The 27,325-nt window shown below is 54.5% G+C and overlaps 1 protein-coding gene across 4 annotated transcripts; it reads right to left on the reverse strand.

The window, feature by feature from the left end:
- Positions 1-5,273: 5,273 nt before the first annotated feature.
- P2RY2 (purinergic receptor P2Y2) lies at positions 5,274-26,120 on the reverse strand. Of its 4 annotated transcripts, XM_044258590.1 has the most exons (5): positions 25,935-26,120; positions 23,840-23,907; positions 22,957-23,112; positions 12,905-12,973; positions 5,274-12,640 (listed from the first exon to the last, which is right to left on the reverse strand). In XM_044258590.1, exon 5 carries the CDS (start codon positions 12,634-12,636, stop codon positions 11,503-11,505), a length of 1,134 nt encoding a protein of 377 aa, XP_044114525.1. In that variant the 5' UTR covers positions 12,637-12,640; positions 12,905-12,973; positions 22,957-23,112; positions 23,840-23,907; positions 25,935-26,120; the 3' UTR covers positions 5,274-11,502. The 4 variants fall into 4 exon arrangements, with proteins under 4 accessions (XP_044114525.1, XP_044114524.1, XP_044114526.1 ...); XM_044258589.1 differs by lacking the exon at positions 22,957-23,112; XM_044258591.1 differs by lacking the exons at positions 22,957-23,112; positions 25,935-26,120 and adding an exon at positions 24,561-24,611.
- Positions 26,121-27,325: the final 1,205 nt, after the last annotated feature.

Here is a 27,325-nt window from a genome sequence, read left to right on the forward strand (position 1 = left end):
GAAATGGTTTTCTTTTCCTCCAGGCAAGTGTACGTTTCCATCTCATGCCCACGACATGAATTTTTTAAATGGCAAATTGCACACTTAATTTTTTAAAGTTTTTATTCAAATTCCAGTTAGTTACAATGTACTATGAGTTTCAGTTGTATAGTGGTTCAGCACTTCCACACCTGGTGCTCATCATGACAAGTGCCCTCCTTAATCCCCATCACTGTTTCACCCGTTCCCCTCCTCTGGGAACCATCAGTTTGTTCTCTAGAGTTAACAGTCTGTTTCTTTGGTCTGTCTCTCTTCCTTTTTTACCCCCTTGGTTCATTTGTTTTGCTTCTTAAATTCCACAGATGAGTGAAATCTTAGGCCATTTCTCTTTCTCAGACTGACTTATTTAGCATGATACCCTCTAGCTCCATCTATGTTGTTGCAAAGAGCAAGATTTCATTTCTTTTTACGGTTGAGTAATATTCCATTGTATGTATATACTACATCTTTATCCACCCCTCAGCTGATGGATATTGGGGCTCTTTCCATAATTTGGCTATTGTAGATAATAATGCTGCTGTAAACATCAGGATGCACGCACCCCTTTGAATTAGTGTTGTATGCTTTGGGTAAACATCCAGCAGTGTGATTGCTGGATCGTAGGGTAGTGCTATTTTTAACTTTTTGAGGAACCTCCATACTGTCTTCCAGAGTGGCTGCACCAACAGTGCAAGAGGGCTCTCCTTTCCTCACACATGATATGAATTTGACACTTAACTTCTCTCCTCCCCTCCCTGCCTGCACCACCCCTCACCCCTTCTTTGGAGTCCAGCTGCTCTGTGGGGAGGAATTGGGGGAAATGGAAAAGTGTTTTTTCCTTACTTTTGTGATATAAATGCTTTTTGGGTGTCCTTCTTCCCTAAAACCCCCCACTTAGACCATGTCCTCTGTTGGAGGTAGGCTCTTGGTTGAGGGATTTTTCATCCTACCTGTGAGAGTTCTCTGCCCAGGGAGGTGAGGCCAGGGGCTTCCTGAGGAGGGATTTTGAAGGGAGTCTTGGAGAAGGAGGAGACCCTTAGCCGGTAAGCCACACAGGGACAAGGACAAAGACAAGATGCCTGGCGTGGGCTCTGCCCTGAACCAGAAGCCTGTGATTACTTCTCAGAGAAGCCACGCATCTGTTCTGAATTTTCCAGAACCCAAAACATGGGGCCATTTTCTAATCTATTTAATAATGGGCAAATACCCTGGCATCTGCTCAGCTTATCGTCTTGGAACAAAGGGACCCAATTAAAAGGCCATCATTGGGGAATTCACAGGAAGAGGAAAAAAGCCATTGATCAAATCAGTGCCCTGCTGCCCTGGGCTGGTCTGTGACCTCCTGCAACAGAAGAACCCTTCCTCCCACCCTGCCCGTTCCTCCCCCAGACACTGCTCCATGCCTGAGGACTTTCCTGCTATCCCGAGCACCATTCTCTACCCACTCAGGGACCTGTGGGTGTGTCCCAGCCCACCAGACCTCCTCTGGACTGCAGTTTCACTGGCGGCCAAACATTGCAGGAAAAACTATTAGGAATCCTACTGGTTGTTCCTTCCAAATACATCTGGCATTGGTCCATTTCTCACCACCTCCATTGCTACCACCTGGTCCCAATCCCAGATCTCTCTTCCGGCTTCCTGCATTAGCTCCTTCCTATTCTTGCTGCTTGATTCTTACCCCACTCTGGTTTATGCACAACACGGCAGCCAGATCCTTCTATTTCTTCTTTTACTTTTTAAAATATTTTTATTTATGTATTTGACAGACAGAGATCACAAGTAGGCATTGAGGCAGGCAGGCAGAGAGGGAGGAAGCAGGCTCCCTACTGAGCAGAGAGCCCGATGCGGGGCTTGATCCCAGGACCCTGAGACCACGACCTGAGCCAAAGGCAGAGGCTTCAACCCACTGAGCCACCCAGGTGCCCTTCTTCTTTTTTAAAATTTTTTTTAGAGAAAGAGGGAGCAAGTGGGAGCAGGGATGGGGCAGAGGGACAGGGAGAATCTCAAGTAGGCTCCATGCTGAGTGTTGGAGCCCAACATGGGGCTCCGTCCCACAACCCTGAGATCATGACCTGAGCCAAAATCAAGAGTCGGCTGCTTAACTGATTGAGCCACCCTGGTGCCCCTGGCCAGATCCTTCTAAAATGCAAGCTGGATTGTCATGATTTTCTGCCTCATTCCATGTCCTATGAGATTCCCCCATCTCTGGCCTCCACTACTCCTGCCTCCTTACTCAGGCAGTGGGAGCCCCTTGGTTAACTCCCCACTCCTCCTTCAAGTCTGCTCAAATGCCCTCTTTGGGGCACCGCCTGAGGCTTCACCTGACCATTCTCTTTAAAATCCCACCCCCGCCCCTTACCCTCTACCTGCCCACCCTCCCAATCCCCCTTTCTGCTCCGCTGTTCACCTTCTAGCATACCACGGAATTTACATTTAATTAAGACTGGTAGACTGGTGCTTTTTGTCTCTCTCATCCCCCCCCAAAATGTGAACTCCACAAGAGAAGGCTCTTTGTTCTTTTAATCACTAATGGTTTCTAACTATCTACAACAATACTTGGAATATAGGAGTAGGCTCTGTGTAAATATTTGTTGAACAAGTGGATGAATGAATCGATAATGTTTTTGCCTCAAAGAGCCATTGTGAAACTTACATGAAATAATTAATCTGACCTGTTTTGCAAAGGAAAGGCATTAATGTCTAATGAGTATTCACTGGTACTAGATATTCTACGAAACAGTTTATATAGGTTATCTCATTTTTCCTCACTATGAATCACTCGGTGTTCATTCATTCATTCATTCATTCATTCAACAAGTAATTGTTGTGCACCTACCATCTGCCAGGCAATTTTTCTGGGCACTGGGGATAAATTAGTGACCAACATAGACAAAGACCCCTGTCCTCTGGGAACTTTCACCCTAGTAGAAAGAGACAGTACCAACAAAATGTAAATTTTATGATGAGGAAACTGAAATGCCCATTAATCATCTGATTAATTAGTGGCAGAGCCAAGATTTAAATGGGAACAGCCCAAGGTTTCTGAGCTTTCTAAGTGTCGTGAATGAAGGCACCTGGATTCAGGTGGAGGAAAATCTTGTGGGTGAGGGCTGCAGGTGTAGAGCGAAGATGTGAGGGTGGGGCTTGGGGGGCTGGCTCCCCTTTGTGCTTCCCACTCCCCCCTTCCACATGCCTGAGAGTCAGATGCATTTTACACACTGATGTGCTGGTGGGATCCAAATTACATACAACACTTTTGCAGTGGCTGGACCCTGACTTCTGACAGGGCTAGGAGAACCAGCTGAGCTTGGTCATACCTCCCAGGAGGTGGAGTCCAGTCTTAGAGGCTACCCTGTGAGGAGGCAAGGACTTCTAGAGGCATCCAGAAGTCAGGGGCTCTGGTGGGGGTGGAGGCACTGGAATGGGGCAGGGCTGGGGGCAGAGACCTGAGAAAGCCCCTTAGGAGGGCTTCTCACCCCTCTCCCAAACACTCAGCTGTGTTCTCCAAACCAGAGGTTGGGTGCCTTCCTGACAGCCTGTGAAGGTGGGGAACCCCTCTGGGGCCCTGAAGGTAAGCAGGAGGTCAAAGGGACATACATGGCCAGAGAACATCATGGCACCATCCTCAGGGACACCCCCGCCCCTGCTCCTGGAAGAACCAGAGAGGGTCAACGGAGCATCTTTGAAACCTCAGACTGGGGAGGCTGTCAGGGGCAATGCCGGGAGAATGGAGCAGTGGGGTCTGTCCCTCAGTCTTGTCTTGACAAAGCCAACATCTAGACACGGTGTGCTTCCTCTGAAGAAAGAAAACACCCAGTGTCGCACTTTGTCCTGGCGCCAGAGTGTACTGCGATGGGTCATGGGGCAGTCCCTGAGAGCGCCTGGGGTGGGGGGTAGGCTGGAATAGGGAGCTGAACTGTCACCTGCTCTCCCTCCTTCTGCAGGAATCTCTTGTCAGTGCCCCATGGCAGCTCCACCATGAACACACCTGCAGCCAACAGATCTGGGCCTCTTATTTGATGGAGCAAAGATTTCACAGTGGGGGAATCTCTGGGGTGTCTCCAAAGTGGGGGGTCAGAAGGGTGCTTATAGGATCATGGGGGTGTTGGAGTTAGTCCAAGGATGATCTTTGTCAGAGATTGGTCAGAATTTGAGAAGCAGGGAGTTGCTGTAACTCCTACGTTGAGAACACAGGAGTCCTCCAGGAGTGTTACAATTAAATCCGCTTGTCTGTAGTCATCTCTTGGAATCTGTGAGTCTAAGTACATGACGTGTGCACTTAGATAGTCTGAGATGGACAGCATGGCTTGATCAAGTATTATTACCTGTTTTGCAAGTCAGTGTATGTTTTGCAAACTGTGTTCCCTATTTCAATTCTCAGTCCCACCCTCGCCTCGCACTCTCCAACAACTTGGCTGCCAGCAGGATCCTTTTCCTCTCATCACTCCACAGGGGAAGGTCTGGACCGCAGCCCTGGGGCCTGCAGCTGCAGCCACTTTGGCCATCAGGGGGCAGCAGGGCAGCATCCACAAACTGGGGACCTACAGGGGCCCAAGCACAGGCCATGGAGGAGGAAAGCCAGCGCTCAAGAAAGGATAGGTCTGGTGCTCTCAAGTGGCCCGTTTGCTTCTCTTTGTTACAGGGAGCCAAAAAGAGGAGGAAAATGGGGAGTGTGGAGGGATGGGAGCTGGGGAAAAGGAGGAAGAGTGGGGAATGAAGGGAGCAGAAAGGGGTCCCTAGAGCTGGCAGCTGGGGATTTAGTGGTAAATTAATAGAGACCTTAATAGGGCCATGAAGCACACACACACCGGGTCCTCTCCAGACTCCCCATCTCCTTCCAATAGTTTGACCTCCTGGCAGACCCTCTTCCCTCTGCTTTCTCCAGGGTGGCCACCCACCCGAAGCCCTTCTTTCTCCAGGTATCTACTTGGTGACTGTGGGGGCTGCCCTTCCCCCCAGCACTCTCCCTAGAACACAGATGTGACAACTCAACACAGGCACAAACACACACACACGAACGCACACATACACGCATTAGCACGGGCTGCGTGGTGACCATGCAGTAGGCTTTGAATGTCCTCCTCCGCATTTTGCAGTTGCTTTGGTCACAAAGGCTGGTCTAACAGTTTAATCCCACAATGAGGTGGGACTTTTCATGTGGCTGCTGATTTGGAATTTGGCTCCAGGACATAAATCTGAAGATACACAGTGGGTAAAATACCCTACTTTCGACAGAAACACGAAAACAATTGGGGTCAGACACTTTCTCTGAGTTTATTACCTCAGCTCTCTACCACCCTCCATGCTGATTCCACAGGCTGAGCACTGGGCTCAGTGACCTTGAAAACATCCCTGCTGTTGTGAGCTGTCAACCAAGCCAGGTGAGGGGAGCTCTAGAAAAGTCACTCAGGAGACTGGGGCATAGGAGCCAAGGGTCTCAGCAAGGAAGATGGGGCACACTCAGACTGGGTCAACGAAGAGATTCTTTACAAAGGTGTGGGCTGGCTTTTGGAGGGCTCCACACAGAGAGGCACTGATGGACATGTGGTCATAGCCAGAGAAGCAAGGACAGCAAGAAAGGGCTGTGGCTGTCCTGGGGAAGACACACTGGTCCCCTTCCTCTTCCCCATCTTGCCCAATACCCAGAGGAGAGAGGGACCCAAAGGAGGGGTGAGGAGGCATTGGGGAAGAGGAGGGGTGGGCATTAAATTAAGTAGGGATTGGAACCTTCAGCTGGAGTGAACTTTGTTACAAGTGACTCAACTATTTGGAGTTTACCATATAAACAGTTTATGGATGGGAAAGGGAAATTAGACATTGGGTAGGCAGGACTGATAGGAAAATAAAAGAGCTGTGTTTGTGCCTGCCTGCATTCTCACTGTTCAGCAAACTGGAAAAAGAAGTATTAACAGTTCCATTTTGCAGACAAAGAAATCGAATTTGTGCTCACAGAGCTGGTGATAGCCAAGCTGGGACAGAGCATTACTCCTCCTGCCTTGCCCCAACTCCTCCTTTCCCCAGAGCCACAACTTGGTAAGCCCGGATTCAGTGCAAGCTAAAGCCACATTTGGTAAAAAGAGGATTGAATCAGGTGCTCCAGGTTCCCAAGACACATCCCCTTCCACCCACCTCCCCCAGGCCTCTTTCCAGCAAGCCCACCTGTGCTCCTCCAAGGTGAGCTCTCAGAAGGCACAGCCTGGTGCTGATGAGGGCAGCATCTAGTCTCCACGCTGACTGCTGTGTGACCTTAGGCAAGGCACAGCTCTCTCTGGGCCTCTTGTCCCTCTAAGCAGCCAAACCATCCCTGGGGTCCCTGCCAGGAGGGAAAACTGATTCCAACCAGTCCTGCCTTTCAGGGGACTCATGTGCTGCTTCACAACAGCCTTTGGGAGCTAACAGGGAAGCCATGTCGAGGTGGGGACACCCAGGGAGTAGGGGCAGGGAAGATATTTTTGGGCAGGCAGATCTCCTGGTCACTGCTGGACAATGGTCCAGGGCAGCCATTGTGCTGGGAATGGAAAACCCTTTTCTGACTCCATCTCCAACAGCTGAAAATAGTCCAGGGTAAGCCCTTGGGGACTGAGTCTGGGGCCATGACTGACTGGCCCAGCCCCATCCATTGTTCCTGCTGGGACAGGGCTGAGACTGGACACCTGGCTGAACAGGAGCCAAGATGGAGGTAAGCTCAGGAAGCCTGTACTGGAGGAAGAGCAGCTGGGCAGAGCCAAGCTGCATGGCAGATGGGGAAACTGAGGCCCAGAGAGGAGAAGGGATTCCCCAAGACATCTGGTGCACAGGGGAGAGGAGGAGAGGCTGGCTTCTGGAGTTCATCTCCCCCCACCCACTTGCACATACCACTTGGCAAGGCAAACACTTCTCTCACCCTCCATCTGCAAGGGGCAGGGCCATTAAACAGTGGACCAGCTCTGCTCCAAGTTCCCATGGAGTGCCCATGGAGTCGCTTTTCCTGTCACTTGATGCCAGGGGAGAATTGCTGCCAACTCTAGCCCTCAGAACTGAGAGCCCAGGGGGTTGGGAGAATGCCTGGGGGAGCAACTGTTAGTTGTGCCTTTGCTGAAGAGCAAGGTGGCTGATGCCCTGAGGCAGGAGAACTGGGACTTGGGAGGCAAGGGATCCAATCTCCGGATGGCCCAGAGAGGGCAGGCAGCTAGCCTCCAGCCACACAGCAGAGTTGCCCATCTGTTGCTTGCTCTGGCCCAGCTCCCAGCTGGTCTGGGTCTCCAGGGTCTTGGTTGAACGAAGTAGTTGTAACAGCACCCCATAATGGCAACCATCACTTAGGGAGAAATGGCTAAGCCTGTTGCCATGGCGAGTGGGAGCACTCTGAACCACAGGGGCTGGCTCCAGAATTTGGTTATCAACGCCCTCCCTCCTCCTCCCCCTCTTGCCTCCGCATGCTGCCCTCTCACAGCCTGGCAACAAGGTTCTACACACACACGCAGGCCCATGGACCTGAGGGCCACCTAGTGCCAAGCAGGACAGAGGGAGTTCCCACACCTTACCCCAGGGTAGACCTGCTTTCCTGCTGCTCCATCCTGGGAAGCGCTGGTCACGGGAGGCCCACTGTGGCTCACTGGCTGGACATTCCTCTCCTCCAATAATGCATCCTAGCATGGTTCTACACTGTTATGTCAACTCCACGAGGGCAGGGTCCAGCCGCTTTGCCTGGCCTCACCTTGGCACTGTGCCAGCCATGGAAATGCTTACCCAGTGCCTGGGACTGTTCGAAGTGTTTCATGCGTTATCGATCCAATGCCCAGTGTGGGAGGGAGTATGTCCTTTCAGAAATGAGAAAACGGAGCCCCGGCAAGATTCAGTAACTTGCTGGAGGCGCCACAGCTGCAAGACGTAGAGACCCCACTGGGGCAGCAGTGGTAAAGGCTCCCCACCCCCACTACAATGCCCCTTCCAGCTCGAATCCCAGGGAGGGCTGATTACACACCCTCCTGCCCAGCAGGGACTGCAAGCAGCCTGGGATGCCGGAAAGGGAACTAATCTATCCGATGGACCTGGATTCCACCCTGACTCATCCCTGGCTGCCTGTATAACCTGGAGCAAGTCCTCACATCTCATGGCCTGTCTCCTCCTCTGCTAAATGGGGATGATAATGTCTATTTCACACAGTCATGGGGAAGAATAAATTAGAGCGATGAGAGGTGCCTGGGACGTTGAGTTAATACAGGAGTATCCTTCCTCATGAGCTCGACTCGGAACAGAAGAGCTCAAGTCTGCTGTGACAGGGTGGTGACAGAGGGGTAGCTCTGGGGGCCTGACCTCCCTCTTGAGCCCTGGGATACCTGCCCAACCCCCGCCTGGGGCAGAGATCCCTCACATGCCAGGGCCCCTGTCCTAGATGCACCAAGCTCACCGAGACTAGCCTCTGCAGGGAGGACAGCGGACCTTTACCTCCCTGCCCACTGCTCCCCTTCTCTTCTATGACCCAGGCCTCAGAGCTTCAGTGCCACAGCTCCACCCACCAGCTCCATGTGGTGGGGGGAGGGGAAGGTGCTAGGGCAGCAGGTGATGACAGGAATCCCACTAAGGCATGGACCTGAACTAAAGGGAGCAGAGCAGCAGCAACAGCCTGAGCTGCTGGCACACATCCAGCTCCATGCTGACCGGCTGAGTGACCTTGGGCCAGGCCCCACCCCTCTCAAGTCTACTGCTGGGCTGGATAATCCCCAGGGTCCCCATCAGGTGACTATGCCCTTTCACAGTGGCCTTCAAGAGTCAACAGCCCCAGGAAGTGATGTCAGGGCAAGGAGGTGGGGTAGTTGGGAGGGAGCAGGGAGGCCCAGTGAGTAAGAGGAGATATTTTGAGAGCAGGCAGGTCCCCCCACGTCACTAATGGACAATAGTCAGGGGCTGGGAGTGGAAAATCCTGCTCTCACTCCAGCTGAAAATAGCACAAGGCAGGGGTCAGAACCTCACCCACTAGGTGGATGGTCTAAGCACTGAGCAGCAAGGACAGACGTCCACATCGAGGGGTCAGACAGTCTTATTGGGGTACAGGGGTGGAACCCTGGGCCTGACCCTGGTTCCTTAGAGTCTCTCTGCACAGCCCCCACCACAGTGTCTGACACTGGATTAGATGGTGAGTAAGACCCTCCTTTCCCAGGTCCTTTGCGCTGAGAATGTGCTGGTTCAAGGAAGACCTCCTGGGGCTAGGTCATAGTGTTGGCTCCATGTGCTGTAGGGCCCTGGGTTCTCAGGGTCTCCAGGACAGCCACTTGAGGAGTAGATGGCAGAACATGAAAGAATGGGGACTAAGGGTACTTGGGCCTACCCCCAACCACAGATGCACACTCAGGAGCCCCCAGAATCATGGTGTACAACCTCTTGCCTCTGGGTCTAAGCAGGACCAAGGGAATCAGAGCCCAGCATTTACACTCTTAGGTGTAATCTTACCTGGGTATGGGGTTCCTATAACTAGGATGGGGTTCAGCCTGAGCAGCAGCTGGTAGGAAAGAGACAGGCTTGGGCCTGCAGGAAAGGCTCAAGGACAGTCTGCAAAAAATAGTCACAAAAAAGCTCACAGGGTCTCCGGTCACATTAACAGAAGTATAGGACCTAGAATGTGGGAGGTGAGCATTTCACACTACTTTGAGCACATCACCACCACTGCAATCCAGAATAATTTTTCTGGATCCTGGCTTTTGATGGGTCCCTGCTGCATCAGGGAGCTGTGGAGCTGGACTCAAACTCTTGAGGAGAGGGTGCTCTGTTCTGACACAGTAGAGTGGGAAGGGTGAAGAAGTCATAAGAGGGAGGCAGAATTTGGGTGAGAAAAGAATCCTCTCTCAGGCAGAATGGGCTGAAGGGGTGTCCCCGAGGGAGGGAGGGAGTCTTTACATTTGAGATTAAGAGTGAGTCCTGTCAGCTTTGCCCTACCCCTGTCCTAAAGCTGAGCTGGGCCCTGTTCATCTGAGTTCTATAAATCTCCACAGTAGTGCCGGGTGGACCCAGAATCTGTCACAGGTGAGAAAGATCTCCCTCACCCTAAGCCCTGACCCAGGCTAAGCACAAACTATTACGCCACATAGCTGGATTTTCCCAAGAGACAGAGGAATGGACAGGAAGAGAAATGAATCTCTCCCATACTTAGCGCCTGTGCTAAGGAAACCTCAGGGAAAAGCAAGGAGGGAGCCCTGTCTTGCTATCCTCGTGATCCAATCCCAGCCTCATTCCTGCCGTAAGCCTAGGCACTGGCTGCCCGGCCTGCTTCCAGTTCCTGCATACCCTGCTTTCCTGTCCCCATGTCTTTGCCCAAGATGCACCCTGCACCTGGATGTTCTTCTCTGATAAACTGCTTTTCTCAGAAGCTACAGCCCAGGTGTGTCCCCCACTGGGTCAGAGAGCCCAGGCAGTCTCTCTGACCCAGTGGTCCACAGCCCCAACCACGCAGCGTTATCTTGGGTGTGCTGGAGCCTCTTGGCTCTGCTTGCAAGAGCCAAGTGTTGCATTCGCAGGAACTGTGAAAGGAGGTTGATGTCACATTAGTAGTCTGAAACTGGCCAAGGCAGGAGTATCTGCACCACTGCTGTTGGCAAGGCTACAAATAAGGGGCTCCCCTCACCCCCTGGAGAACCAGTTAGATGGTTTAGCATTTAGCAGCACATGACTGGTCATAGCCATTGAGCCCTAAAGTGGGGGGATCCCAAGGACAGGACCCCACCTGACTCCTGTCTGCTGAGGCAGCTAATGGGAGGGCAGGTGGCAGAGGAGTACAGGCTGGAGAAAGGACCCCAATGTGGCTGGTGAGAGCTTCTTAGGCTGTATTGTCATCCTCAAACCACACAACAGGGCACAACGCAGTAAGTAACAACCACTTCAGTACAAGTTACAGCCTCAAACTGGCTCCCAGCCCAGGGGAGCCTCCAGCTGGGTTTCTGACATCAGTTCCCTGACGTTTCGTTCATCACTCAGGATGGGGCTCCTCCTCAGAGGAAAGAACCATCCAGACCTGCCCTAGACCCCTCTGCAGGAAGCTCTGGCTCAGTCCTGGCGCCTTACCAGGGTCCTTTGGTCAGCCTGTAACCCTGCCCCTCCTAGGTGGCTCAGGCCCAGACTGTGACCTTGGTAAGTCGCTTTCCCCTCTGGGCCCGGTTCTCCATTTGACTTGATCAGGCTTTGATCAAGCCTTGACCTGACCTGGCAGGCATGGCCAGCTATCTGTGTGGGAGCCAGGCCAGGGGCCTTACCCTTGCCTTTCTTGAAGCCCTATTCCCCAACTCACACACACAAATTGTGACAGGCATCCTAGAGACTGTTGAGATCTCTGGGCCACAGACAGCATTCTGAGCCCCTGCCAAATGACAGAGCACTGAGGTCATGGCTCCCTTGACCATCAGGCATGAGTCACTAATGGGGCCCTATCTAGGGAGAATATCGCATCTGCAGAAGTCCTAGTCCCTACAGCCCCAGCCCCCATATGAACTTGCACAGGCCTGAGGGGCTCAGGTCCTAAAGCCGGATGTCCTTAGTGTTCTCACCACCAGCTGGTGTCGACTCTGTCCGCCTAGAGTCCTCACTGCTGGTCGATACCTCTCTGGTCCTCTTGATGTCAGTCCTGTCCGACCTGCGCAGGCCCACTCTGCGGCGAGCTGGGGCCACCGGAGTGGGGTCGGTGGGCGGCTTGGCATCTCGGGCAAAGCGCACGAGCCTCTGCCCGGCCAGGAAGTAGAGCACAGGGTCCAGGCAACTGTTGGCACTGGCAAGCGGTCGCGTGATCTTGTAGGCCATGTTGACTGCATTGAGGGTGTGGCAGCTGAGGTCCAGTGAGCGGAAGGAGTAGTAGAGAGTGCGCGTGACGTGGAAGGGCAGGAAGCAGAGCGCGAAGACGGCCAGCACCACCGCGATGGTGCGCACCGACTTGCGCTTGGCCCGCGGCAGGCCTCCCGACGTCCCATAGGCCGGCTTCAGCAGCCGCCGAGCCATGAGCACGTAGCACACCAGGATGGTTGCGAACGGCACGGCGAAGAGCAGCCCCAGCATCACGGAGCTGTAGGCCACGAACTGGCCGAAGAGCTCGGGCGCGGACGTGTCGTGGCAGGTGATGCGGTCACCACGCGCGCTGGTGGTGACGAAGTAGAGCACGGGGGACTGGCAGGCCAGCACCAGCACCCACACGGCGGCCGCCACCCGACGGGCGTAGCGCGCGCGACCCCAGCGCAGCGAGCGCAGCGGCCGCAGGACCCCCAGGCAGCGGTGCAGGCTGATGCACGTGAGGAAGAGGATGCTACAGTACAGGTTGGTGTAGAAGAGGAAGCGCACGAGCTTGCACAGCACCGTGCTGAAGGGCCAGTGGTCGCCGCGCGCGTAGTAGTAGACCAGCAGCGGCAGGGATGCGGCGTAGAGCGCATCGCACACAGCCAGGTGGAACATGTACGTGGTGGACGCGTTCCAGGTCTTGAGGCGGCACAGGAAGATGTAGAGCGCCGCGGCGTTCAGACACAGCCCCAGCACGCACACCACGCCATAGGACACGGGCAGCAGCACGTACTTGAAGTCCTCATTGAAACGGCACTTGTAGCCCAGCTCGTCCCCTTCCCAGGAGTCATTGGCGGTGCTGTTCCAGCGGCCCAGGCCTGTGGCCATCGCCCTGAGAGGGAGGGGGATGGCGGGGGTGGGGGCGGGGAGAGAGAAGAGCAGTCAGGGTCATGACCGGGGCCCTGACACACCCACCCGATGGGGGCCATGAAGGACTCCGCGCACCCACAGAGCCCCTTGGTTTAGATCTGCCTAATCAGGTTCCAGGCCTCTGTAGCCATCTGACCTGGCTCTCTCCCCGACCCAGAGGGCCCAGAACTGTGGAACCCAAGAACTTCGAGAATGTGTGAGCTCCATGAGTATCAGGGCCACATACCTCTAAAACTTCAGGACAGGGATAGGCAAACTACATCCGGAGGGCCAGAGGCAGCTTACCAGTCTGTTTCTGAAAACAAAACAAAACAAAAACTTGACTGGAACACAGTCATACCCATCTATTTATGAAGAGTTGAACGGCCGTGACAAAGACTGTATGTTTCCGAAAGCCTAAAAAACTACCACCTGGCCTTAAAAAAAGTTTGGCCACCCTGCTCTAGAACCTCAGGAGCACAGAGTTCTAGATCGAGGACCCTGAGCTCTAGAATCTGAGGAGATGGGGGTCCCACCGCAGTGCCATCTCAGATTCACAGAAAAGGGTCTCTAAGGATGGCTGCTTGGCCCACACCCAGTATCCACTGCCTGCTGAAGCGTTTCTGGCCAGTGTGTAGTCCCTACTTTCCTAGAAGCATTAGAAAGTTCTTTCCTTTGGGGGCTTCTGGGTGGCTCAGTCAGTTAAGCCTCTGCCTTTGGCTCAGGTCATGATCCTAGGTCCTGGGATCAAGCCCCACATCAAGCAGCTCCCTGCTCATCAGGAAGTCTGCTTCTCTCTCTAACCCTCCCCACTGCTTATGAACTCTCTCTCTAATACATAAAATCCTAAAAAAAAAATTAAAACCATAGACAGTTTCTTCCTATAAAAAAATAGGAAAGTCTAAGATACAGATCATTAAAATAATTTGGCCTAGGTCACAGAGCTAGGGATGCCTGCATTTCCTATCCAGGTCCACCCCACAATGGAAGGGGTCACAGGAAGGAGGTAGTGAACTCCCTGTTTGGGGGGTAAAAGGCTCTTCTAGCAGAGTCTGCGGAAAGGCTTGTGTCCTGTGGGTGGGTGTGTCTGGGAGGACAGAGAGAGGAGATGACATGTGAATTCTCCCTATCCTAGGAGTCTGGGGCTGTACAATTCCCTTCCTTTTGGAACCTGAGGTCCTGAGAGGCTGGGACTTGAGGATTCTGTAGGGCCGGTAACACCCACTCTCTTAGGCCTCTTAGCTTCCTGCCCAGCCTAGAAACAATAGTTCAGGCCCCCTGAGGTTGAGATTAGGGGGCTGAAAGACACATTGTTCCCTCAGTTTCCCTTCTCTGCCCATGCCCCATACCCCCAACCCCAGAATTTTATGTGTCTCCTGTTGTCAGCAAATGCGTAAACAGGAAAAAGGGAGTGTGTACCTCTCAGAGATGCAGGTTCCTCCTCGAGGAGGCAGGGCTGACCCAGGATGAGGAGACAGGGAGGTTACGTGATGCCAAACTGAGTAGGGGCAGCACCCCCACCAGGGGGACCTCTGGTTAGGGCTGGCCTGCTGGGACCCCTCTGGCCTAGAGCCTGACTCAGGACCTGGCATCAAAGCATTTCCTGTATCCCACCCCTGCTCCACACTGCCCATGCTGCCTTCACCCTCCCTGCCTCTCTAGCCTCGGTTCCCCCCAATCCAGAGGAGTCTTTGTAAAGACAAAGTCATTCCTTTGCTTGAAACCCTCTGTGGCTCCTGCCTATTCTCAGGAGAGAACTCTGCTCCTCGCTCTGGTACAGTGGCCTTCTCCTGAATCTTCGGGAAGCCCTCTCAGGTCACCAGAGGAGGAGAGACAGGTCTTCACTGAAGGCTGTGCAACAGCGGGGTGTGGTTGGCTAGGGGAGGGACGTTAAGGCCCAGGCTGGGGGCAGGCCTGGGGATGCTGAGAGGGGAGAAACTAGCCCAGAGGGAGTTTGGGGAGGGTAGGGGCAGGAGAGGGAGGCTGGTGGGATGCCTGGCTCAGGGGTGGGGAGGAGGAGCAGGTATGGGGAGAGAGGCACTCCTTGTCAGATATGACCATGCTGAGGTCTGGCCTGTCTCTCCTCTGGGTCAGGGCCCTCTCCCCCACCAACCACCCCCACCCACCCCAAACTACAGTATCTCTACACAGAAGTTTTCTGGCTAATCACTAAAGGTGGAATTTCTGATGCTAGTGAGATGGGTGGGGACTTCCCTAAGTCTCTCATGAACCAAGGAAACTGCCCTTTCCACCTGTTTTAAGACATCCTGGTCTCCACCCACTCAGGCCAGCTGGGGACTCCATTGCCATGGCCTCCATCCAGAATGAACCTGCCTGCCCTGTCCCTCCACTGCCTGGCCCCCCAGCTCCTGCTTATGAAGATAGCCAAATCCCCAGCCCTCTCCCTTGGCCCTCCTCTCTGCCTCTCCTTACCCCCAATCCCCTCGGGGTCTCACCCCCAGCTCCCACCTAACTTTGTCTAATACCACTTGCCAGCCCCTCTGTGCCCAGTTCTGGCTGGTCCTGCCTTGTAAGTGCCCTGCCAGGCTTCCCTACCTTTGATTAAGCTGTTCTTTCCACCTGGAAAGCCCTCCCAGAACCCACTTGCACTGTACCCCATCCTGCTCACCCCTCCAGGCTCTTCTCAAATGTCACCTCGTCTCTGAAGCTCTGACCCTCCACCACCCCCGACGTTCCTCACACCCTGTTGGCAATCTGTCTTTCCACCCTCTACCCCAACACATTCCAGGTGCTCCTAGAAGGCTGCGTCCATCTGATTCTTTTCTCTGTCCCAATCACCCAGGAAGAGGCCTGATCCAGAGCAGGTATGACATGAATGAGAGAACGAGTGAATGAATGAATGAAGCAAGCACAAAAGGATACAGGGGTCCAGGGGAGGCTGAGCCTTACGACAGTGGCTCTTCTTTCCCTTATCCCTCTGAGGGCCTCCCAGAGTGGCCCTGACACAGATTTCTCAGCTGCCTACCCTCGCTGGCCTCCTGGGGACCAGACCACCTGAGGCCTAGTCCTCCTCCTGCCCTAGGCAGGCATCTGGACTGCCTCTCAATTTCAGGAGGCCTGCCATTCTCCGGCCAGGCCAGGAAAATGCCAGGGGGAGGGGAACTGGACCCAGGCATTCTGGAGGTGCGTCAGCTGTCTGAGCCAAACACATTCTTTCATCTTGCTCATCCCTGGTGCAGGTCATGGGGTCAGCCTGGATCAGGAGATCCTGGTCCTGGTACCCCCTTACCCACAACCCCTCATTTTGTAGGGGCCAAACCTGGGCTGAACAGCTTCCATGCAGCATCTTCATTTCACCCCCCAACCTTACTCCTCAGCAGATGCTGCCACAGAGGTTGAGCTACTCGTTCAAGGTCACACTGCTAGGAATGGGAGAAAATGGGCTTGATACCAGGGCTCTCTGGCTCTGAAACCTGAGCTCATCACAGTCTGGGATGAGGGAGCAGGGTAGGGATCCCTCTCAACTGAACCCTGCTCAGCATATACACGCACACGAGTGAAGCTGCACGGGCCTCCCAGCCAGGGAGGCCCTCCCAACCTCCCAGCACGCCCATACCTGACCAGCACCTGCACTCCATCAGGATGCTCAGTGCCTGCTCAGGTTCCTCACTCATGAATACACAAGCCTGGATCAGGACGCAGGGGATTCTTTGGGAAACAGGAAAAACAGGTCCCAAGGCCTGGGACTGCACCCAGCTTCTAGCATTTCTCAGAGCAGCCATGCTGTGGGCTCTGTGGAACTGGAAATAGCAGGTGCTCCTGGTTTGCTGGCTGCAGGAAATCACCTGGTCAGAGCCCTCCCAGGCCCACTTCTGATGCTCTAACGTCAGTCCAGAAGAGGCAGGCTCTGGTGTACTTGTCCCAGTAGGAGAGCCCGCTGCCCACCCACAGCCCTAGCCATCTACCCTTGGCTCACGTGGTGCAGAGATGGTTGCTCCCAGCCTCCCTCCCCTGGCAGCCCCTTTCACAGGAGTGTGGCTCTGCTGGGGAAAGTCTTCCTTTCACAACCTGCAGGGCTGAGCATCGTCTCCAATGCCCCCCCCTTCCCATCCTGGTCTGTGCTTCAGTCCCTACAGTTGCCTGGTATACACTCGGCATATACTCATGCCAACACAGATTTGTTCAAGCTAGGCCTCTTCTGGAATCCTCCTCCTCCCTGTCCCACCTGTAATCATTCCTCCATAGGTGTTATAAATACACATGAACACACATGGGCATAGCCAGATACCCAGAGACTTACACAGTCACATTCAGATGTCTGCACAGCACAAGCACACACATGCATGCGTGCGCACATGCACGCACACACACGGTGTCCTAGACAGGGCCTGGAAGAGCCTTTAGAAATCACCTGCACCAGGAGCGCCTGGGGGCTCAGTGGGTTAAGCCTCTGCCTTCAGCTCAGTTCATGATCACAGGGTCATGGGATCGAGCCCCGCGCCTGCTTCCCCCTCTCCCTCTCTCTGCCTGTCTCTCTGCCTACTTGTGATCTCTCTCTCTCTGTCAAATAAATAAATAAAATCTTTAAAAAAAAAAGAAAAAAGAAAAGAAAAAGAAATCACCTGCACCAAACTCCTATTTGACAGAGGAGGAAACTGAGTCTCTGACAGCAGATCTCACCATACTCCAGGGACAGAGCCAAGACTGGGGCACAGGCCTCCTGGATTCTGGCCCTGGTTCTTATCTCTTGTCTTGTCTGCGAGGCCCTCGCACACAACAGGCACAAGGTTTCATTGGGGGGTGGCTGGTTCCCTGGGGGAGGGTCGCCTCTGGATGTGCAAGTCCCAGCATCCGCCAGAACCTCAGGCTCATCAGAGGAGAGAAGGACATCTCCTTCATTCTTCCATCTGCTCCATTTCCCTACAATGGGGGGCAGGGGGTGCTGGTCTGAGACAGCTAAAGCCAGGTCCCCAGGCTGGAAGCAAAGTGCAAGGGGGGCGGGTGGCGCCGATGTGGGAAGAAGAGAGGAGGAGACAGCCGGCTGCGGGAACAGGGCAGGAGGGGTGGTGCGGAGAAACGTCCTAGTGATCTGCCAACCCGCTGAGGAGTCCAGCGACCAAGGAAAGAGCTTCACCTTTCCCCCTACTCCTCCCACCCCACTCATCTCCTCAGGAGATGCCTTCACTTAACAGACAAGGTGGAGCAGAGCACTTTCTTGAAGCCTTTCCTCCCATTTCAGAGAAGGATCTCTCCCACCTGTCCTTCCATGCTGTAAAACTCTAATATATCCTCCACACTGTAGCTCCTTCCCACCCGCGTGTCCCCCCCACTCACCAGGCCCTGTTAGTTCCACCAGTGCAACAGCTCAGACAGGCCTCTCTTGCCCAGCCCACGGCCCCAGGCTTGTGTTTCTTCTCCAGACCACTGCATCAGCCCACACGCTTGCTGGCATCCTCGCCCCCACCCTGCCCCCTACAATCCCTCTTTCACACCGTAGTCACTGGCTCTTCAAAAAATGCAAATCTGACCCTATACTGTTGAACTAAAACCCTTCCATGGCTCCCCTATTGCCCTCAGGCTAATGACCGAGCTCCTGAGACTGGCATTCAAGGCTCTCTGGCTGAGCCCACCCGGGTCATCCCACTGGACAACTCTGTCTCTCTGCCTTCAGCCTCATCTTCCCATCCCACCCGGTCCTATCTTTGCTCAAGAAGGCCGTCCCTGGGCGCCTGGGTGGCTCAGTGGGTTAAGCCGCTGCCTTCGGCTCAGGTCATGATCTCAGAGTCCTGGGATCGAGTCCCGCATCGGGCTCTCTGCTTAGCAGGGAGCCTGCTTCCCCCTCTCTCTCTCTGCCTGCCTCTCTGCCTACTTGTGATTTCTCTCTGTCAAATAAATAAATAAAATCTTTAAAAAAAAAAAAAAAGAAGGCCGTCCCTTATCTTCTAACATTTATGTCATAATATGAGTGGAGTGTTTTCTCTGTAACCAATCCATATTAGGTAGACTGCCTCTCATTTAATCCGGAGAAGCTCAGAGAGGCTAACTAACCTCTCCAGGGTAACAAAGCTAGCCAATTGCAGCCTTGACCTGACTTTAGGAACTGTGCCCCTGATCACTACCTCTTACCCTTCACAGCCCAGATCCTCTGCTCCAGGAAACTCCCCAACCAGCCCTCTTTGAGCCCCATGACTCTGCCTATCTGGTCAGTTGTCTGCCAGAGGGAACACCCTAGTGTTCTAGAACTCCAGGTACTAGAACTACTACTCTTCCTGGTATTTCCTCAGAGTGAAACACCTCTGATGGTTACTGTACCCATTTCACAATTCCAAACACCACCACCAACAACAAACCAAGGCCAGAAAGGGCAGCCCACGATCTCATCCAAAGTCACCAATGAGTGAGGGGCAGACTAACTGCCCCCTCCAACCTGCCTCCACCTCTATCCCACCTGGACTTCTCCTTGTAGTCCCAGGCTACTTAACTCAAAGCCACGAGGAGGGGCTGAGGCAGTTTCCAGGCCGGCTACGGAATTTCCAAGGTGGTTGAACAACATTCCCGCTTCTCCACTAGGGCAGCTGCAGAATGAATGGACTACCCACTCACCCGCCTACCTGGCTGGCCCTGTCCAGCCTGGCAGGGGAGTGTGACATGACCACTCTGGAAACCCCTGCACCCTACCCCTGCTGGGAGTGAGGTGCTATGAGGGCAAACAGAGGACCTGGGCCCAGACCACCACTGAGGGGCAGGGGAGGACAATGGGCAGGTGGGAAATCCCAGTTCTGCCATTCCCAGCTAGGGTACCTGGACAAGTGTCAGCTCCATGACCAGAGTCCCAATCTTACAATCTAAAAAGAGCACCCATGGCATAAGGTTGTTGAGATAGTTAAAGGAGATGATTTAGACTCATCTTATGAAATAATTTTAAAAGATACAATTTCAGCAGGTGGGGAAGGCAGGGAGGATGGGAACATCCCAGGAAGACAAGACGAGCAGGAAACCCAGAGAAATCAGGGCAGAGTAGCAAGGTCACAGCCACACTGGCTATAGATCAAGTTTCCCACCTGAAGGCCATCCTCAGAAGGGAGGGCAGTCCAGGGGACCCCCCACCCTGGCAGGAAGTAGACCCCATATACTCCTTAATTCACTCACCCTTTACAAAGATTGCCATATCTATGCCTGTCCCCATGCAGGACACTTGGGGAATCCAAGGTGGGTCAGACCCTTCTGTGATCTCAAGGAGCTCACTGTTGAGGTGGAAAGTGGAGGGAGGGTGGCAGGAGACCCAGAAACACTAACTGACAACCCAGGGTGATCAAGGCAGAAGGAAGCAGAGGCACTAGGCCTGAAGCGGCCAAGAGAGCCTCTAATGGGAAGTGGGGGTGGGGTGGTCATGGAAGGCTTTCTAGAGGAGGGGACATCTGACCTGCATTTCAGAAGATGGAGAGCAGTCAGGTGAGTGGAAAGAGAAGAGGAGCAGAATGAGCAAAAGTCAGAGCAAGAGATCACACAGTGTTTCTCCGGAACTGACAGTCATCCCTGTGGCTTGAGGGACTCCGAGAAGGCAAGGCTGGCCAGGAGGACATGAAGGATCTTGGAAGTTATTCTGCACCCCTTCCCAAGTGTCCTCCACATGGTGGAGGGCCAACAAGCTCCCAGCTTTGCTTGGTGTGCTCCCTGCACCACAAGCACTGGGGCTGATCTGGGGAAATGCCTGGGCGGGTGAGCTCAGATGTTATCTGCAGGTGCTGTTGCAGTGTGAAGCCTGTGCAGCCTCCCCCAGGAGACGCGGGGGTTTGGCCGCCCCTTTTGGAGGGCTCTCTCCTTCTTGGAAGCCCCTAGAATTCTGGCCATGGGAACCACACACTGAGAGAATATCTGAGTGTGGGTGTCAGACCAACCAGGCTGGCCTCCCCTGTTCCAGATCAGGAGACTGAGAATTCTTAAGAGGAAGGGCTGTCCTCAAGGTCTGGTGTTCTAATTATATTCAGTGTGGGCTGAGCACCCTCTGCCCCAGCCCTGAGCAGGGCTCCAAACTACCTGTCCTTCCTCTGACTCCGCATGGCCTGGCCCAGCCCAGTGCTCTAGAGACACACTGCTAAACCTGAGCCTGTCCAGAACCACACCCTGGACTCCACCCTGGCCTCTCACACCCAGATGCCTTCAGCCAGGGTCAAGAGGAAAGAACCCTGGGTTCAGGCTCCAGTTTAGAACCACCCATGCTGAGGCGCCTGGGTGGCTCAGTGGGTTAAAGCCTCTGCCTTCGGCTCAGGTCCTGATCCCAGAGTCCTGGGATTGAGCCCCGCATCGGGCTCTCTGCTCAGCAGGGAGCCTGCTTCCTCCTCTCTCTGACTGCCTCTCTGCCTACTTGTAATCTATCTCTGTCAAATAAATAAATAAAATATTTAAAAAAAAAAAAAAGAACCACCCATGCTGTGCAATCTTGGTCAAATCAATTCCCCTCTCTGAGCCTCCAGTTCTTCATTGATCAGGTGAGGAGAATCCCCACTCTACCAGATGGCTCCGGGGGGGAATGAATAAGACAAGGGAGTCAGTGGTGTTCCGTGCAGGTAGCAAATCATGCTCTGTCCTGATGTGGGTGGGGGCTGTGTCTATCTAGCAAAGAGACACAGGAACCCTTCTCAGCAGGGACCCCTCCTGGTTAACCAGCCACTCAGAGGGGCAGAAGTCACAGTCCAGGTAGGCAGGGAAGGCTCTGGGAAGGGGCTGTCATCAGGTCTGGAGAGAAGCAGGAAGAATCCAGCTTGGGAGGAAAAGGGAGAACTGGAAAAGCCAACGTAGAAAAAAAGGACACAAGTACAGAGCAGGGTCCAAGTAAGCCTGTGATTCTGGGACTGTCTCACTCTCAGTTTTTTCATAATTCTTTCACTGGTTCTGACAGTCCAATTCCAAGAGTCTCCGGCTCTAAGTGTTTCTTCAAGTCTGTTAACTCAGTGCTTCTGATAGCCTTCCACAGGAGGCTGGACTCTCAGAGCAATGTAATCACAGATCACTGTCCCTGGAGCCACAGAGTCTCAGCAAACACTTGCCAGTGTCCCCATGTGCAGACCTAGACTCAGATCAGACTTGGTGAGGAGCTCCAGTCTGAACAGGGAGAAAGACACAGATGTGGACTAAGTCCACTCGGGTGACTAAACCATAAGCAAGGGAAGCCCAGGAGCCATGGAGCTAACCAGCCTGTGGGGGCTGCCCAGAGGAGGGGTCATTTGAGCTGGGACACAATAGAAGACGAGTTTGACAGGTGGACAACAAAAGGAGGAGGGCACTGAAGGCCGAAGGAAGAGCCTGTGCGTAGACTCAGGGGTGTGCTAGCGCAGCCAGGAGGTCGTGTGAGGCCGGAATGTTGGGGTGGACGGCACAGCATGTGCGTGGACCCGAGGGACTCACATGAAAAGTCTTGAATACCAGGTTGAGAAGCTGGGCCTCGATCCTGAGGACAATGGAGGGCCATGGTAGGGCTTAAGTAGGGAAGGACACAGAGTGACCTTGAGAGGAGAGGAGTAGGAAGGGCCTACACATCTAACAATCTAGTGAGAGATGCAGGTCTCTTGGCCCTGGATTCTCTGAGAGATGGGGAGCATCCTTGGTAGCCCACAGCACAGCCAGAGCAAGACTCTTGCTCCCACAGCTGGGCCTGGGGAAACTGGGCACTCCCCAGGAAACCAGAGCAACACCAGGAGCCCTCCCCCAAGGGAGGGGGAGTATAGAGGGTCATGTGGGCCCCAAGCTTGAAAGAGGTCCTCCTCCCATGCTCCAGGGTCCAAGCAGTATAGCGATACTGTCAACTGTCACTGTCAACACAGTGCCAGGGTGACACGGTAGAGGAAGTAGCAGCTCAGGAGGGCCCAGGATGCCCACCCTCCCATCAGGGACTCTAGCTACTCACCCCAGACTGGAAATACTCAGGCCTAGGAGATGCCATAACAGGGGAGTAGAGGAAGTCCTCTGCTCAAGCGCCCACTGTAGCTCTCCATGGAGCAAGGCCCTCATCTCCCCTCCGTACGCTCACTCCCACATGGCCCTTCATCTCCCAAGCAGTCCTCGGCACCTGCTCTGTGCCCAGCCTGTGCTGCCTGATGCGGATGGAGAGACAGCAGGCTGGCCTCTTCCTGCAGCTAATCTTGGGAGTTAGCATTGCAGATCTCAGGGAAGGCCCCACGGCCAGCCTCGCCCCACCAGGACCTGATGGCTGGAAAAGGCCAGGACTGAGGACCCAAAGGCAGCCAAGAGGTAGGTGCAGACAAAAGAGTACAGCAGCCAGGCCCACAGAAGACAGTTCAGGGAGAGGATTTCACCAGGAGAGCCTCCATCTTTTCTCACCGGATCAGCTGGGCTTCCCTGGTCCTGTGAGCGGCATGGTCCATGAGGCCACAAGCAAGACCTCAAGTCACGTGTTCAGGGCAAGATTCAAACTTCCTTCAGACTGAAACCCAGAGGAGCAGGCCTTCTTGCTCCAGAAGCTCCAGAAGCTTTTGTCTTGAACGGGGAGAAGTAAGTTGGATCAGGGAGCCAGAAGCCCTAGCTTCACCTTGGCTCTGTGATCTTGGGGAGGAAACTCTGAATCTCTCTCTGCTCATCTGCAAAATGGGGGTAATAATTTCTCCCTCATAGGGTTGATAGAGGGTAAAACGAGGAACTTTTATAAATATTTCCTAGTAAGCTCTTTCTGCAGAGGGGGGCACAGGGGGAGGAAGGCAGTAGTTAAAATTCTGATAATGGGGCGCCTGGGTGGCTCAGTGAGTTAAAGCCTCTGCCTTCAGCTTGGGTCATGGTCTCAGGGTCCTGGGATCGAGCCCTGCATCGGGCTCTCTGCTCAGCAGGGAACCTGCTTTCTCCTCTCTCTCTCTGCCTGCCTCTCTGCCTACTTGTGATCTCTCTCTGTCAAATAAACAAATAAAATCTTTAAAAAATAATAAAAAATTTAAAAATTCTGATAACTAGCACAACCCCTTGTTACTGTACCCATGTTCTAGTAACTTCAAAATGCATTTAAGTCTCTGAGTATCACACTTCTCCCTGTGCACTGTCCGCCACCGCTTACAACACCCTTTCCTAACCACTGTCTGAAGAACTGTCTTAGCAACCTTGCATTTGAGAAGGCAAGGATCACCGTGTCCGATTTACAGATGGCAAAACTGACACCTAGAGGGGCACCATGGCCTAAGGGCCACAGCCAGGAAAGAAGCCAAATCAAAGCACTCACCTGTGACACCTTGGTGATTTCTTGTATTCTTTTAACTGGTCCTTAGAGGCTCCAGGAACCTCAGAGCCCTGTGCATCCCGGAGAAGAAGAGCAGAGGGAGGGAGGAGTCATACCCTCACTCTGCAGCCCAAGCCCACCAACCATTTATGAGGGTCACCCACTGTGATCTTCCAACTCCTTTGGCCGGAACCCAGGACAGCCCAAGGCTCGGAAGAAGAGGAGGCTTACAATTCTTCTGGCCCGTGGTCTCCCTGAGCACATGCTCTTGACAGGACCTTACCCGTGCTGGCCCCCTTTAAAAGGCTGGAAGGGCAGGAACTACCCCAAGGTCAGCCAGCAAGTTGGGGGAAGAGCTGGGATGGGATTAGTTGCAGGTCCCACTGGGGGAGGGAGAGTCCTAATTATCCCCAGACTCCTCAGCAGGAGCATCTAAGGCCTGAGGGAAGTGTTTGGCTCAGGGGTCAAGGGCTCAGAGCATAAATAATGCCTGGGTGGTTCTGATGTTTCTATCTGACCTCCTTGTATAGCACTACTCAATCCATTCTTCACCCGGCAGCTGGAAAGATCTCTCTGAAATCCTGCTTTGACCATGAATCTTCCCTGTCCACAAACCTTTTATGGCTCCCTATGGCCTTCAAGATGAAATTGAAGTTTTCAGCCCTCACACTCTGGGTCCTGTAGTGTCCCCGAACACACTGTTCTGACAACCCATGCCACCTACCTCCATGAATGGATTCTAGTTGCCTCTTCTTTGTGATGACCCAGAGCTCCACTGCAGGCATGCCTTCACTAGGAAAGCTGCAGGCAGCGGGGCGGGGGACAGGGGCAGGGGACTGGGGCGGAGACTGCTCTGGCAGTTCAGCTCAGCCCTGTACAGGGTGCTGGCAGAAAAAGGAATGCCCTCCAGGGGGCCCCAGACCTCTGGAGAGGGAAGGAGGAGCCAGAGACCATAACAGCCCCAGGTAGAACCAGGGCGGTCAGCACTGGGACTGGCAATAGTCAAAAAAGGCTCCAACCCAATTGTGGGATCAAGGAAAGAAAGCTTCCCCAGTAAGGGGACATCTGAGCTGGGCCCCAAGGCTGGGTAATTCTCCAACCTAGGAAGATGAAGCTAGGAGGGCATTTCAGGCAGTGCTACATGCAATCACTAGAGCATGATGGGTCAGGCAGGAGAAGGGGCTGGAGAGGTTGACAAGGAGCAGTTCGTGGAGGCCTTGAGTCCCAGCTTAAGGGGTTAAGGCTGGGTCTTGTTAGCCCAGAAAAGAGAATAGTGGAGATAAGGGTTTCAGGAAGTTCCCTCCAGGGACTGACCCCGCTCAGATCCCCAAGCAGTGAGCCTACCCAGGATGACACCGTTACCTCAACATGACCCACACACCAGCAACTCAATGGCCCTCAAGTTCCATAGTATTATTAATCCCCTTTCACAGATGAGGCCACTGAGGCTCAGAGAAGGTCACAGGGTGGCCAAGCAGGACTGGAATATAGGTCTCAATCACCAGAGAGCTTTTGTGGGCCCTGTCTGCTTCAAGTATCTTCTTCCCAACCACTCCCACACACAGATAACTGAGACTTCACCAGGGCCTCACCCTAGCCCTCAAAAGCTCCCCATTTTTCCAGCCTAGCGCCCCCAAACAAACCAGGCACCTCAGGCTGACGAGGATGCCATGCATAAAGGAACAGTGGCCACCACCCCCACGGATCCCTAACTGGCAGTTTTAATCCACAGCTGGGCCTGGCCCTTGGGTCTGGCTCCTGGGGAAAGGGGGGCGGGCAGCAACCTGCCACCGACAATTGGGGAGAGGAGCTGGGGCACTGCCTTTCTTCAATCTGACCCTTCCGGATTAGAAGTCCCCTGAGAGCGGCTTAACTGTCCTTCCAGGCCACTGCCCCAGCCCCCATTTCCACCCCCACCCTCAGTTTTACAAGGCCCCAGCGGGACCGGCGCCCACAGTGGCCCCCGGGTTGAGGGGGCGCAACGGGCCTCCAGGGGCTCGCGGGTGTCGCCCGCGCCTCGGGGCGCTCACACCAGAGCACACACACAAACAAGTCCCACAGGTTCAGCTACTCGACCCGCCGGGGCGCACGCACTCACCCGCTGATACTCGGACGTTCCCAAAGACGCCGATACACTCTCGCCGGGAATTCGGATCATAGTCCCGGAGGTGCACGCGCGGGTGGAGACAGAGTCCGACTGCGGCCCCACCGGAGCCCTCGCACCGCGCGGAGCCCAGCGCCCCTCGGACCGCCACGCGCAGCGCCCAGGGGCGCAGCACCCGCGTCCCGGGCGCGCCTGCCGGCCTCTCCCCGCCTCCGATCCCTCCAGGCGGCCCGGCCGGGAGCTCCGCGGGGGCGCTCGGCAGCCCGCCGCGCCCCGGCCGCAGCTCCGGTGCCCGCGCTGGCGTCCCGCCGCCGCCACCGGGCCCCACGTGCCTCGAGCCCCGCCCGCCCCGCCCAGCTCCCTGCCCAGGCCCGCTCAAGCCTGGGCGGGGCGGACTCTGGACGGACCCTGGCACCGCCCCTCCCGCCAGGACCCACACCACCGCGCCACGCGCGCGGGGACGCCGGGCCGATACGCGTGCAGCGGGCAGGGGTCTGTGGCGACCGACCTAGCGCCCGGCGGGACGGAGGCCCCCTCCCGCCTTCCTCACGCAAGATGTGGGCAGGTGTTCAGAGACATGAAATTTGCGAAGTTTCTCGGGCACCTGGGTGGCTCCTGTCCCGCTGCCCACCGGGAGACCTTTCAGCGAACCCGCGCCCTGTCCTGCCAGGTACCTGCTCCCAGCACCACGCTGAGAACCCGCCTCCTTTGCTTGTGGAGGCCAGGGAGGGTGTCCCCATTGCCTAGAGAGGACATACCTTCAGGGTCCTGCGTCTCTCCAGTTCCAGAGAGGAAGGGGCTACTGGGAGAGTCTCACCTATGCTCCCTTTACTGGGCCTGATAGACACCAGAAATTTCCTGAACATCTGGCTTTTTCATCTCACCTCTTGAGCTGCTTCCTTTGAGCTGCCTTCTTAGACTCCACACAGCATTCCCTTCTCTGCTTTCAACCCCACTCTGATGGCCTTCTTTGGTCAGGGACCCTATGTCTGTGCCTTTTCTAGACTATAAGCGCAAGGAGGAGGAAGGCTTACAGCTGGAGCCAGTGTTCCCAGGAGTGGCTTAGTATTTGTCTAACATTGAATGGATGAATGAATGAGTGAGTGCCCCCTTCTCTCATTCTGGTCTAGGTGTCAGGAGTATCGCTTTAGCACTGAACTCAGGGAGATCTTGACCCCTAGTTCCAGTCCCTCCCCAGGCCTCTTTTCTTGTGACAGAGGCAATCACAACGTTCATCCATTTGAAGCTTTGGATAGTGGGTGTCAGAAAAGTGCAGAGTGGAGGAGGCCTCTTTCTGTGGCCAAGGAGCTTGCCCAGGGCCTCCTTGGGTCCTTCTGGGCTCCACATCAGCTGATCGAGGCCTGGCTGCTGGCCCCAGGAGGGGC

Source organism: Neovison vison, chromosome 7 (assembly GCF_020171115.1).
Source record: "Neovison vison isolate M4711 chromosome 7, ASM_NN_V1, whole genome shotgun sequence".
NCBI lineage: Eukaryota > Metazoa > Chordata > Mammalia > Carnivora > Mustelidae > Neogale > Neogale vison.